The sequence below is a fragment of the Halyomorpha halys genome, unplaced genomic scaffold (genome assembly GCF_000696795.3).
Source record: "Halyomorpha halys isolate HHAL.00 unplaced genomic scaffold, Hhal_1.1 Scaffold195.1, whole genome shotgun sequence".
NCBI classification, from domain to species: domain Eukaryota; kingdom Metazoa; phylum Arthropoda; class Insecta; order Hemiptera; family Pentatomidae; genus Halyomorpha; species Halyomorpha halys.
Window position 1 is genome coordinate 582637 of NW_027113495.1, and position 14806 is coordinate 597442.

At 28.9% G+C, this 14806-nt stretch overlaps 2 protein-coding genes across 3 annotated transcripts in view; one reads left to right on the top strand and one right to left on the bottom strand.

Annotated features, from left to right (window-relative positions):
- Positions 1–64: 64 nt before the first annotated feature.
- On the top strand, positions 65–12200 carry LOC106679338 (NECAP-like protein CG9132). Of its 2 annotated transcripts, none has more exons than XM_067050951.1 (5): positions 65–251; positions 329–534; positions 3095–3285; positions 4301–4500; positions 12170–12200. In XM_067050951.1, the coding sequence occupies exons 1-5, from the start codon at positions 166–168 to the stop codon at positions 12183–12185; spliced, it is 699 nt and encodes a 232-aa protein (XP_066907052.1). In that variant the 5' UTR covers positions 65–165; the 3' UTR covers positions 12186–12200. The 2 variants fall into 2 exon arrangements, with proteins under 2 accessions (XP_066907052.1, XP_014273931.1); XM_014418445.2 differs by lacking the exon at positions 12170–12200 and adding an exon at positions 7409–8367 and having other exon boundaries at positions 66–251.
- Positions 11554–14806, bottom strand: part of Ost48 (dolichyl-diphosphooligosaccharide--protein glycosyltransferase non-catalytic subunit Ost48) — a 5448-nt gene continuing 2195 nt past the window's right edge. Inside the window, exons 4-7 of the mRNA XM_014418446.2 lie at positions 14652–14786; positions 13618–13773; positions 12810–13040; positions 11554–11879 (exon numbers count right to left, since the gene is read on the bottom strand). Coding sequence (XP_014273932.1) covers positions 11721–11879; positions 12810–13040; positions 13618–13773; positions 14652–14786 — 681 coding nt within the window. The 3' untranslated portion in view covers positions 11554–11720. The remainder of the gene's footprint in view (positions 11880–12809; positions 13041–13617; positions 13774–14651; positions 14787–14806) is intronic.

The window sequence follows — 14806 nt, forward strand, 5'->3', positions numbered from 1 at the left end:
AAATTAACCATTAACAAGAATAAATATAACAGGTGGTGATTGGCATGATAGGTTGGCACAACTTCCAAGTGTTTTAGTGAAACCTCTGCCTTGCAAGTTGTAACTTACTTAGGATTTGGAATTTGATTTGTGTACACTGTATAGTTATTTTAACTAGTTTGGATTATGGATTCTTACGAAAGTGTTTTACTTGTTAAAAATGAAGTTTTCGTGTTCAAAGTTCCTCCTATCACTACAAACAGAGGACATAAGTAAATATTATTTTTCTAGTCAAATTACCTAGTACCCTTCTTTCATTTTTCCATGTATATTAATTGTTCTTTATCAGAGCTGCGGACTGGAACCTATCTGATCCACAGTGGACTGGTAGAATGCGTTTAGTAGCGAAAGACAAGGAATGCGTCTTGAAACTGGAAGATAAAACTAGTGGTGAATTGTTTGCAAAATGTCCTATAGATAAGTATCCTGGAGTTGCAATTGAGCCAGTATCTGATTCTTCACGTTATTTTGTACTTAGAATCCAAGATGATAATGGTAAGTCCAGTTGTACTTTTTCTGCTGGCTGTTAATTTAGGAAATCAAATTGTTTACTAAATTTACATGACTTGAATGTAATATTCTACCTTTCTTTACACAATTTTGTTTTGCCAAGGTGTCAGTAAATGTTATAATTGTTCTTTTTTTAATGTTGTTTTCATTTTTTTTAAACTGTGAACTGAAAGTTTTATCAATATTGTTTCACTATGTTGCTGCTTGGCTATACTAAAGTTCAGTCTTAACCAAAGTTTGAGTGAGGAAATAATGGTGTCAACAGTTTTTTATTGTGATTATTAAATGTAGATGATTGCTGATGTTACTGTTAAAAATATAACAAAGTAACAAAACCTTTCATTTTAAAATATTTTCCTTCATTGCTCATCTTTAAGGTTTTATAAAAGTAAATTTGTGTGGTAAAAAAAAAAAATTAATATACCTGTGTATGTTGATAACATGCAAATTTTCTCTCTTGTTTTTGGGATTAAGTTGGAATGGATGAAACATCAGATTTGTTTATTGTGATGAAGTAATTAAAATAAGAAACCATCTATTGCTTATTCACGGTAAAACAATGTGTTATTCTGTGGACACTTCATTTTCATACAATATCTTTCAGTCTATTATGAAATATTTAAGTGTTGATGTAATCTGAAAAATTGTTTAATGTATTCCTATTTGAATTCAAATTTGGACATAATTCTTCTGAAGGATTTTAAAATATGTCTTTTGGTGATTGTACAGTGAATAAAGTGTAAATTGAATCTACCAACAGATCTTGAAAATGATTCTCATGAAGGCGAGAAACTAATCTCGATGATGTTTTGAAAATTAGTGAGACTACATCACAGAGGCCTCCTACACTTCTGTTATCGATAAAATTCATGAAACATTTAAGGAAAAAGTCCTAGCCTTTGTCATCTGGTCTATAAATCTTCACTACAATGGCTTTAACAAACTTTAAAAAAATACGTAATCTGGAAGTTGAAGTACCACCACATTGCCCTGATATGTCGCTAACTGTCTACTTTTTTTTCTGAGAGCCTGGAAGATTTTTAAGAAACAAAATACTAAAAAAATGAAAATAAGCCAAAATTTCCTTTCATCAAGTTTATTGTTTCAAAGCTAATTAAGTTTATTTTTATAAGGGATAAAGAATATTGTTGGGTATTTGAAAAAATATATTAAAGCTAGTTTAATAAGTTACTTTGAATAAGCATAACATTAAAGTTTAAGTTAATATTAACAAACACAATTTTTTTTTCTATTTGCTTCATACTCTGGTAATCGACATGTCATTTGTTCCAACTTGATAATATTTTCACATGTCTTTTTTGTTTAATTGTCTTGCAAAGCCCTAAAGCAAGTACGAATCTTATAATATGTAATATTAAAATCAGGATTGTCACTTTTTTAAAAAAAGAAATACAGAATAAAAAGTATAACCAAAGAGGGAAGGAGAGAGAGGGTTTTAATCTAATAACTAGTTAATAAGTGTGTAAAAAATGATCAAAGGGAAAATATAGAATGTATATACATTCAAAATAATTCTATATTTATAAAAAAACAGCTTTAGAAATTTTTAAGGAATTGGAAGTAGTTATCAAACATTAGCTAACATTATTTAGTATAATTATTTTTAAAAAAACATTAAAAATAAATCAACCAGAACACTAAAAATTAATAAGAATAGAAACATTACATATGGTAGTGAATTATCACCCTCATGGTCAGGCGGTGTTGGTAAGGAACATAGTGTTTACTTAAACCTGATATTATTAGACAATTTTCTCTGCCAATCGAAAAATATCCTCAATCTCATCCAGTAAGGTAACCAGTTTTGTAAAAAAATTCTTCCAGGCTAAACTGAAAGTATTACCGAAATACATGATAATTCATGTCCCATGATAGTCAGCAGGACATATAACAAGTCAAATGAGAGTCCTGGAAAATACAGCAAATATTAATATGCCAATCTGGACCATGGGGCAACTCTACTTAAATATTAAAAATGGTTACCAGAAGCACTATTCTGTGTTTTGTTACTTTCATACTATTTTAATTATTACTAAATTAATTTAATTTTGATACTAATGACTATAAAAATTATAAGTTATTAAAGTATTTTTTACAGTTACAGGTTTAATAATAAATTAAAGTTTTATCTATTAAACATTTTATGCATAAATTGATTTTCATATTATACTACTTACCATCATAAATCATTGATGTGTTCTGTTTGGTATTAGGTCATGATATGAGCTGTTGAATGCACAAGTTGTAGAAGTCAAACTTGATGTTTTAGATGTAAATGATATATATTCAAAACTTTAGGGAAAGTTCTTTAAAAGTTTTAGATAAGAATAACAGCTTTTTCTGTTAAAACTGACCATAAACTTATCTTACTATTTAAAATCATATGAAATCACTGAACAAATTAATTAATTAAATAGGGTTTTTTTAATGAGAAAAAAATAACACACCACTTTGGTCTCAATTGTGGAAATCAAATCCTATTAAATTCAAGTTCTAATCTGAAATAATAACTTTATTTTTCTAGGGCGATCTGCTTTTATTGGAGTTGGATTTTCTGATCGTTCAGATAGTTTTGACCTCAATGTAGCTTTGCAAGATCATTTCAACTGGTTAAAGAAATCTGAAGAAATAGAAAAAGAAAAGGATGTTCCAAAGCCTGAACTTGATTTAAAGTTTAAAGAGGGCGAAACAATAAAAATTAACATGAAAATAACTGTACGTTTATGTTTTACATCATTGCTCAGTTTCAATGATATTTTGTTACAATTTTTTTTTTTTTAATATTAGTACTCTGATATTAGATATATTGTTATTTAACTGACTTAATTGTGGTCAAGATTTGTTATCTTGGGGGTTAGCAGCCCAAAAATAGATAGTAAAATATCACTTCTATTTATTAACAATTCCTCAGATAGTTCTGAGGTTTATGCAAATTTAGGTTAGACAACGTTTTGGTAGATGTTAATAAGACATTTCAGAAAGCGATAACAGCTATCTATCATTGATTATTCAAAAACAAGTTGTTAACAATAAAATAAGAAAATTTCAGTAAACAAAGAAATAATTTTTAGTTAATAATATGTATTTATTGGAAACTTTAGGGTAAAATGGTTATAAAATTTTATGTACAAGAGTGTCATTCAAACTTAAGACATTAATTAACTTAAGGTTTTACTTTCGCTATTTTCCAATAATATTTTTCTTATCAAGAGTTTTTGCACTAATTAATTAATCAGTTACCAGTGTTGCGGGTGGCTGAGAAGCACTGGGATATCTTAGAGTCCTGCTTTACCTTCCACATGAGGCTGGCTGAGCTTGATTCGGGGTTCCCAAGGCGGATTATAAATATTGTATATAGGCGCGAATACATATTTATTTCATTGTTACATTTAATTTTTTTTATATCGTACACAAATTATTTTGTTATTATTTGATCACTATTATTTTTTAATCAATTCCTATTTTTATTTTTTTCTGTATAATTTATTTTACTATTATTATTCTTTTAACTTTCATTTTTTTTTCTCCTTTTAATTCTGGGAATACTATTGTTATTTAAATTTGTTTTTCTCTTTTTGTTGTTTTTTCTTTTGTTCTTCTTTTTTCTGTATATATTGTATGAATGAACTCTAATACTTATTGCCCTTGATTGTGGCAAATTGTATCAATTCTCTTCAATAAAAAAAAAAATAATTGTTAATATTTATAAAATTTTAAAATAATTTTACAGAAAAAGGATGGTTCTGAAGCCAGTGGTAAACCTAAATCGAAACCGAGCGGAGGTGGTCTATTGCCTCCACCTCCTGGAGGTGTTAAGATAGCTCCACCACCAGCTCCATCCATAACATCGTCCCCCTCTCATCAAGCCCCACCTCCTGGCAAACCTGAGTCCTGGGGCGAATTCGCCTCTGCGCCAAGCCCTAACCCTGGGTAAGTTAAGTGATTTTTTTATTTTTAATTTGTTCATATCTTTTCTGTATTAGGTATATTTTAGAAATGTAACAAATACAATAGCCGACTTCTGAAGTTGACTGAAAAGAATTAAGTAAACACACAAATTTCTTTTGATCATTTTATCTCGCTATCTTTATCATTCTCCTATATTTCAGCCCTGAGGTTAGAATGCCTAAGTCAGTTCATAAACATTCATTTAATTTAACAATTATAGGATGTGATAATAAATGAACAAATTGTTAAATAGTTACATTGAATGAAATGAGGCTCTAACTGCTTATTGATGTTCATGAGAGGAAAGAGTCAAAAGAAATTTGTATTTTAATTCAAGTTCCTATTCTAAAACACAAAATTAATGTATGATATTTTAATAAACTAATATAAGATTAAATAGATTTTTAGTTTTGATGTTGTAACTCTTACATAAAGTAAATTTATTTACTTCAATTATGATTATGGTAAACACTAAGAGAATGTTAGGGAACACATCTTGTGTTTCAATATTTCACTGCCTCTAGTATTGCATATATTTTAATATTTCAGATGATAATACTTTTATTAAATTCAGCTCAAAATTATATTATTGAAGTTATACCTTTTGTAGAGCCATTGTCCACTCTATTCTACATAATTTAGATTATGAATCAGAGATCCTATTATCATTTCTTTCTAATGAAAATATTCTGATGAGTGGTACTGTTTTATTTAGGATTAAATTATTTCAATTGTTTTTTTCTTAAGTGGTCAAGATGTATCATTATAGCAAAGTGTTGGCTTCTTAGAAGATGTCTTTTCTTTTTGACATTGCCCCACATAGCTATTGTCTTGATCTTTTATTACTTCGAAGTCCATCTTTCGATGTGAATCTGTAAAGAGCAACTGTATAGTGACTTATAGGCTGACCAACTGACAGATGGAGTTAGCTCATTCTAATATTTATAACCTTTAGAGGACATAATTATATTCACTTATTATCTAAATTACAAGATAAGTAAATCATGTTGATTATTATACCATTTTAGTTCTTGATTTCTTTGCTTGTGTAAAGAGAAGTTCAAATCAACACAACTTAGTTGTCATTGTTTACAATTAAATTCACAAATGTTTATTAAGTTTTTCTCAAACTTGGCCAGATAAACATTTTTTTCCTTTGATTAATTATCAAATTATTCCATAGTGTACACTTACTAGTAATAAAAAATGTATTTATGAATTTCATTTAACCCCTGTCAAACTATTTCAATGAGGATAACACTTAGCTGATATTAAAGATCATTTGATTGTACATTGTTTTAATTAGTTAAATCATTGAAACTTTTGGGAAAATGGAATAAATGTGAAAAACAAAATTATTTCACAATCGCAATACTTCCCGTTACTATGTGTTACATACATAGGTAACTGAAAGTCAAATATTGAAGTTTTTCCAAAAGTTGATCTGATATTGATAGAAAAGCTCATCTCTATACAACAGGCATACATTATGATAATTTAATGAGGGTTGAAACTGTGGGGTAGTTTCTAGTGCATAATAAAAAATGATTGATTTTTAAAATAACTCTACTCACAAAAAAATAAATGTTAAAGTAAAAACAGAATTATTTAATAGGGAACTAGTGAGTATATTACATTTTGTTGCTTTGCTTTAATATTAAAACGTCTAACAAAAAAATATTTTTTTATTCTGTATTTAATATATTCTTTAGATTGTAGCATAGACTGTGGTTACTTAGTGACAACCCTATCAGCTATGGAAGTCTGTAGATGGACCACAGTAGAGATTATAACATCTTTAGAACACATACATTTCAAAATAAAACCACAACTTTTTTTTATTAGATCTACTCCTATTAAAGCAAAGCAGTGATTTACTCTTTCCTACATTTATTTTTATATTAAACAGTGCGTAATTAAAAACCACATGCTTGAAAATAAAGCTCATTGCAAGGACGCACCTCTATATTTAGTCAGGAGCAGCTCTAACTAAATGATTTGTTTAATAATGGAAGTGTGTGTGTAAGTATTCAGCTAATATAATCAGAACAAAAATGGAACGTGTTTTGGGATCATGATATCATTTAGATATTATTTTTAATAAATGAAGAATTATTATCTGATGATCACCTATTATTTGGTCTTTTGTGTTTTCAATTGATTAAAAGGTGTTAACCCATTCGAGACCAATAGCACACCGTGTGTGCAATGCATTTTCAAGCCAAAAAGACTGACTGCACATTGTGTGCAATTATCAGTCAGTATGGAAGAAGCAGCCGTTAAAACAAGACTGATTTAAAACAAAAATAATATTTAGTATTGGTTTAAATTTTTTTTTTTATTGTTTTAGTGTTATCATTCTGTACAACAAAAGTAAGTGGGTCATCCTTCTTAGAAAATTCATTATCTTGTACTGCTTCATAAAAATTTGGGTTTATATTCTTTTCTTCATTACTGAACCCAAAATAAGGATTTTATGTTATCAGACCATTTTTGGAATTTTCCATGAATTTTGGAACATTCAATTTAATAATGTGTTTCATTTTATATCGCACAACTGGTGTGCAATTGGTCCCTCGTAATAAAAACATTCAAAGGAGCTACCTGCACACACAGCATACAATCATCTTTTTTGTACAAAGGGAGTTACAAAGTGACTTGATTTCTGTTGCCATCATGTTTTTAAAATCAAAAATGGCCAATATAAAGAGAGAAAAAATTTTGGATTCTGGGAATGGTCTCCAAAAATATGTGCTGTCTCGAATTGGTTAATCTTTGTCAAACAAAATTTGTATGTAAAATATATTAAAATTTAAGATTTTGATTTAATATCTACCAAAATACTTTTGTATCGAATTAGTATGTATAGTTTATTTTTATTTATTTCTAGAACTGCTACTACACCAAGTAATCCTAATTGGGTCCAGTTCTAACGTGTCCTTGCGATCTTGGATAAGTGTTGACGTATATATATATATTTTTTTTTGTTTATTGTTAACACTTAGTTTCAACCCAGCGTCTCATAACATTTATTATTTTGAATTTCTTTTAAAGGAATAAGAATCTGCATGGCTTTTATTTTATCGATTTACCAGTTAGTATTAATTTAATAAATTTACTTATTATTTTATTTATATTTACATAAAGTGTATGTATGTGCATTTGTATGTGTGAATACACTTGCTTACATATGTGCAAATTACTTAATAATTTAAGTCATTGCTTTATTTGAAAATTATATATTTTGTTTGTTTTTTTTTTACTGTTAAAGATGTATAGATATGTTGAAGTATTGAGATGTAAATTTATTAAAAATACATGAAGGATGTAAAAATACTTATTATAACACCATTGTAGTTATTTATTAGTAGAGGCATGATGATTGTCATCTGCGAAAGAAAAGTAATAGACATAAGAATTTAATCTAAAATGAAAATTGCTTCCTCTACGGTGACCATTAGAGTTGTGATAAAGTATATAGCTACATTTGTTTAATGATTTTCCAGAAATAATTTTCCAATATTTTTTTGATGTATTATAAATTATGTATGTATTTTAGAATCATTTTTGTATCGATATATTATTAATAGAATATTTTGCTTAGTAGAGCAAAATAAAAATAAATAAATTAAAAAAAAATGGCAATATATTTATATGATAAAATCATTTTTGTTGTGATAAAAGCCCAAAATAAAAATGTATTGATAGTTATCTATCTTAAGAGCATTATCGCTCTTTATGATTCATTATTGTTTAATCATTCCAGAATATTTAAAATGTTGACTTCTCTTAGAGTATATATCATAAATAATGTGATAAAATCGAATCAATAAATACATAGCAAACTCATATACTTTTTATATTTATCCTCCCCTCTCATTCTCCATTTTAGAATACTAATTATATACCCGATTGTATCATTTAATAAATCAGCAGTAAGTCATTGCTTCATTTATCTATGAAGCATGGTAATTTTCCTTTTAAGAATGTAAATTCTTTGAAAAAATTTATGATTTATTGTTTACTAAGCAACATTTGTGAACAACTTTAAATAAGTGCCATTTATAGAAATTCAATAATATGATACATACCAAATTAGAACTGGATCAGTATACTTTAATGTTATTTTTCTTTTTAATAATATTTTTATTCAATCCTGACAAGGTTGCCATTTTGTAATGTTGTTTTTCTTTTAAAATTATGTATTTTTTATGCTATCTTGACACATAGGATTTTATATAGCATTTTTTTTATTATTCCACTATGGTTTTACCTGTTCATGGCAATCTTTTCCCTATACCTTGATGTGTAATAGGGGTATTCATGATGTGTTAAATTTAAAATGTTGTAAGTATAAGATTTGAGCAGCCCTATTTAAAGTCATGTTAAATTTTAAATACATAAGACCTCCTAGTGGATGTTCTGAGCAACTTTTTTTATAACATTTCCTTCCAAAACTTCATATTATTGTTTACTCCTAAACTTTGATTAAAATAATTTATTACAACCTGCCTAAATTGAGTAAAAAGTGAAAGTTTGGCAACTGAATGTCTTGTTGATCTTTTAACTTGTGAGAAAGAGAATCAAGATGAGCTATTGACAACTGTCATTACATTATCATGATTGTCAACCATTGCTTTATTAGTTATAAAACATCCAAAACAATACTAACACCAAATAAAAGCAAGTAACCTAACACAATAAGAATGTGCGGGTTGGAGTCTTGTGGGTTGGATTCCCACCTGGGGCAGTTAATATTCATTTTACGGCAGTCCCGAAGAATGAATCTTGACACTCAGGGAGCCACCAGGGGTTGGGAAAAAGGACCATTAGGCCCACTTGCCAGACTTATTTCCACCACCAAATACCAATACCAACCTACCACGACATCAAATAAAATGGTGACGAGCTTAGCTGGTCTGTTGCATGGCGTTATCCATTTAGCTGATCTATTTGCAGACTTTCAACCATATTATATGTTTTATCATTTTAACATAGAAGGAAATATTTCTCCATTTAACATGTTAAACAAAATATCATGAATACCCCTAATATCTTCATGATACACTGTGTCAACATATTGAGTTTTTTACAATAATCATTTGTAGTTGAAATGGGTTAACTATATTATGTAGTCCCACATAACTATTATATTATCCAGCTCATTAAAATTTACAAATATAGAATGATAATTTGTATTGGTACAACTAGTTAAGCAAGTTTTAAAATAAAACTTACAAATCTGGTTAAATTCAGCATTTCTTATTGGGACCCTTTTATGTGGAAGATGGGTGTCGCATAAGCTATCGGACTTTAGCAGACAGCTTGAATTTTTTTTTCTTTTTTGACCTTTATTGTGTATCATTATTTTCACTAATGACCCTTTGTAATCCAACAATATAAATTTTAAACCACCCTCTAAATTAGTGGTTATATGTTCAAGGTATCTTATGGGTTCTTATTATTCAGGAAAGGTTAGATGAATGGTTTGTTTAAAACTCACCAAAGCCTACATTCTCAAAAAATGCTGTCTGATAGGAAAGTGTGGTTTTATCCAATTTATATTTTTAAATACTAGAAACATAATCATGAAAAGATGTTTTTGTGCGAGATCTTTTTTCAGAAAAGTGTAGAATGAAACTTCTTGTAGCGACAAGGTTTTATCGAGAGGAAATTCAAATGTTTGACTGTTTTGTACATCACACAATTTTCATTTATCCAACCCAAATTAGAAATGAAATTAATTCTTGTATATTTCAAAACAGCTATTTTTTCATTATACAGTATGAAAATACTTTTCCGTTGGAACTAAATAATTCATAGAGGTAAGTGAAATTAAAATCCAACTTTTGTCATGACAGCCATGAAAAAACAAAAATGATCAAAATCTTTTGTATTCTATATTCATACATTGTTTATCACTATTAATTATGAGGGACAGTTAAGTTTTTCAAATAGACAAAATTAAAGGTATGAGATGGTCAGGGGTGCGGTCAGCAAAAAAAATACACAAATAAACAAAAGGTTCAGTCAGCAAAAAAAAAAAATACACAAATAAACAAAAGCTTATTTATTTGTGCCGACGTTTTGACCTGAATTTCAGGCGTTCATTGGGGATGCTTCAGCACATTTTCTGTGTAAAGCATCCCTGATGAAGGCCTGAAATTCAGGTTGAAACATCAGCACAAATAAATAAATTTTTGGAGAAGTTTGTCGGGGAGTACGGTCAGCAAAGAACAACATAAATAAACAAAACCATTTTATGCCGACGTTTCGACCTGAGTTTCAGATCTTCATCAGGGCTATAGCTGACTGCACCCCCCGACAAACTTCTCCAATCATTAATCTACGGTCAACTATCTACACCTCATTATAAATAAATTTTTGTTTATTTGTATATATTTTTTTGCTACTGTTGCTACGTACACCCGACCATGTTAATCTATGGTCAACTGTAATCACCTCAAAATTAAAGGTACTTTTTAATGTTTCTGTTGGTATGAAAATTTGTTTTAAAGGTTTTATTGATATGAAAAAATGACTGTAAACTTTTTTACTGCCTATAACAATTTAATAGAATACAAGAAAGTTGGAACTATGCATTTGAAGAGATAGAGTCCTCGCCTATTTCCAATTTTCCTCCCTGTTTAAGCCGTTTGTACGGAAAAAAAGTTTCCTTCTTCAATAGTGCATATTTATCCATTTTTTATTACTACTAACACTGAAAGATGGTTATTTCAACTAAACTAAATTTAAGGTACTGTAGGGGGAACTTTTTTTTTTTAATGCAGCATTTAATCCCTGTCAGACTATTTCAATGAGGATAACTACAAGCTGATATTAAAGACCAGTTGATTTTAAATTAATGTACAGAATTAAATCAAAATTGTTCAATCTATTTTTAAGAAAATCTTAAAAATAAAATTTTCCACAATTGTAACAATTCCCCTTACAATATATTCCATAAATAGATAAGTGAAATTCAAAAACGAACACAACAAACAATACAACCGGGTAATACAGAAAAAACACAGATATTATGAAATAATTTATTTTCTCGTTTTATATTGCTTTTTATAACAAATAATGTACAAATAAATGCTAATATGTAAAAAGTCTTTGTTCTTGAAAAGGAAAAAAAATCCTCAAATTACTCAGTACGTTCACAATCTTGGACTATTTTTCAAACAGTCATTTATTTATTATTCCTGCTTTGTCTTTGATGGTTCGTCTTTATAATGCAAAAAGATGAAAGAGAAGACAAAAACTCCGAACATCATTGAGAAAGCACTTGCATAATAAGGGTACGCACTAGCGATAAACCTCTCATATTGAGTATGCTCCAGAGGCCTCACAGAAACCTAAAACACAGCACAATAGTTTCATCAATAATGAATTTATTTTTAAATGAAAGTTAATAGGAACTATACAAATTAAAATTATATGATTATTTATTTACATATATAAAGTTATCACAATATTATATTTGGATATCCAAGATTTCAACAAGAAACAATTTGTAACCAATAAGACAGCTTATAGGATGTCAGTTCAGACTGACAATATCTAATATAAGTAAATAAGCAGTAAAGTAAAATTTCAACTTTTCAGGGAAGTAATTTGAAAGTTTGATCGATGTTTACCATTACAGGAATCTTGAAATTTAATTCAACATCTCCACATCATTTTGGTTTTCTAACGATGATTATTTTGTCAGGAATCAGTAAGGTAAAATAAAAGAAAACAAAAAAAGTTGTTTATATTTCTCTTATTGCTACAGCCACTGCTTAAGCTTGACAATTTAGGCCATCTTCAGGATTATAGCAAATCGTGCAGGTTAAATGAGTCCCCATCAATCATCTCACAGGATCTCCTGCCAAGTGAGTCCATCTAAAAATAAATTTTCTGCCACAACCCAAACCAAGCCCGAAGAGATCAGTTTCTAAACCATTTAACTGTTCACTCTCCATGTAAATCAGCATTAGGTTATAAAAATTAATAATTTATGAGCATCAATCTTTTTATTTTATTTCACCCCTTATTTGGACTCTTTGATAATAATAACTGTTTTGGTCTCCTTTTCATTTTAATTAATTCTTAAACACAAATTATAAACTTTATTACTGTCATCTTACAAAACAGTAACAGAATCAGTTTCGTTAAATCATTCAATTTAGGTGAACATCGAATTTTTAAACCATATAAATTTTATATAATTCATAAATTATGTTCAGAGCTACCAACTCTACTTCATACCACTATCATTAAGAACAAAAAATTTATCAAGCTACCTGGGTAGAGCTGTAGAGCGTAGTATAGCCGATTCTACTGTAGTCCACTTTGAACTGATAGACTCCATAGACATCAGGAATCTTGAAAACTGCTTCATAATGGCCAGGTTTAGTGCGCTTCAAAGTTGTGCGGACAAATGGATCAATACGAACAAATTCCAACTGAACATCATCTGCGTCATGTGGAACCCAACCAGTTGGAGTTTTGCGTTCTATTTCCAAAGAGAAAACCTACAAATAATAATAAATCAGAAATGTTATAAGCAATTCATACCATCATAATTGACATCTTAGAAGTTTTCATAGATTGTAACTTGGATGAATCTCTGTTCTAACTAATGCTTTTTATTAAATTTAATCTTCCAAATAATAAGAGAAAATTAGTTAGTTTATATTAACTATTTTCATAGAATAGCTTTTATAGCATAATGCAATATTATTAAAAATACTATTCTCATTACATTGCTTATAAATTGGGTTATATAACTTAATCTTTACATTTTAAGCATTAATAGAACCGAAACTGATATGATCTAAATTATTGCCTCTCAGATCCAATCTGCTTTTTACAAGTAAACGGATAATCATTACGAAAAAATTGGTTCTTACACTTATATTTAGAACTGGGCAGATTTCAAATAATATTAACATATCATCTTAAAACAAAATGGTGATGGTAGAACACCTGATTTTATTCAAAATGCTAGCTATATTTTTTGTCCACTTTTTTTCAATAATTGTGGGTCTCCATCAGGCATGCTCTTGATGAAGGAAACAGACTGAAAGATATATGATTAAAAATACTGACTACGTCATCCATAATGGTATAGGCTGGTGGTGGCTGCTTTTCGCCAACTCTATGATGTGAGGTAGATTTCACTCTCAATACTCCACTCTCTTTGAAAACCCATTTGCTCAATGCAGTAGCTACATCCTTGTTTCCAGAAACTTCAAACTTTTTGCCCTAGAAAACATATAGATTGTAAAAAATAATAGGTTGAAAAGTAAATATGTTTTTTAAATTTATACAGTAGGCTATTTAGTTTCAATTCATTAATCAGAAATACAAATTAGTCAGCCATTGAATATACATAACACATAATGTAAAAAAGCCTACTAAGAACATAGCTTTCACACTATTTCTATTCAGTACATAATCATCATATATAAAAGAACAAATACATCAAACTGACTTAGTGATCACTGTATCTACAAGACATCAATCTCTATGAAGTTAAATTTTTAATGGTGGTTCCTGGTAAACTGTAGATATATAGAATAAGAATGGATTAAGAAGAATCTCAGGATAATAATTTGTTTTCATATATTAACCTCCATAATACATTTGATATGACATATGAATACTTTAGTAAATATCAAGACTATGTTATCTTATCATGAAAAAAAAATCTAATTCATGACAGCTTTCACCTTCCTCTGCTTATAGAATGTCCTAACTTCTGTTTTGTATTTTTTAAGATTGTCCAGCTTTACAGGCTCAAAATATTCCCTGACTAGTTTAAGTTTCCCAGGTATTCCAGTAGACACCCTCAATAATCGAGCATTATCCATAACACCAGCTATCATCAATTACCGCACAGTAAGACATTTGACATGACATATAATTACTTGTGTAAATATCACTCTTATATAACCTTAATTTGACAAATAAGTTACTGATCCATAACAGAGATGTGAAATGCCTTGACTTTCGGTGTTTTATTGAAAAACTGTTTAACTTTTCCAGGTTCAAAAAAATTCTACCCTATTTTAAGTTTACCATAAATTCCTGTCATCCTGGTAGACATCCTAAATAAACATCTATAATGCAATTTTACATACCCCATTCTTTTGCACAGATGATGTAAAAGCTTCATCAGAAAAGAAATACAAGGAGCCAGAGAATACAACTCTTGCATTGTTTCTTGCTTGAAGTGCTGCTAACATCAGTGTGTTTTTCCCAACGGCATGGGGGTACTAAAAATAGAAAATAAACA

Coding starts and splice junctions, on each gene's coding strand:
- LOC106679338 (XM_014418445.2), top strand. CDS start 166: ATGGATTCTTACGAAAGTGTTTTACTTGTTAAAAATGAAGTTTTCGTG. Junction 252..328: donor ACTACAAACAGAGGACATAA/GTAAATATTATT, acceptor GTTCTTTATCAG/AGCTGCGGACTGGAACCTAT. Junction 3,286..4,300: donor AAATTAACATGAAAATAACT/GTACGTTTATGT, acceptor ATAATTTTACAG/AAAAAGGATGGTTCTGAAGC.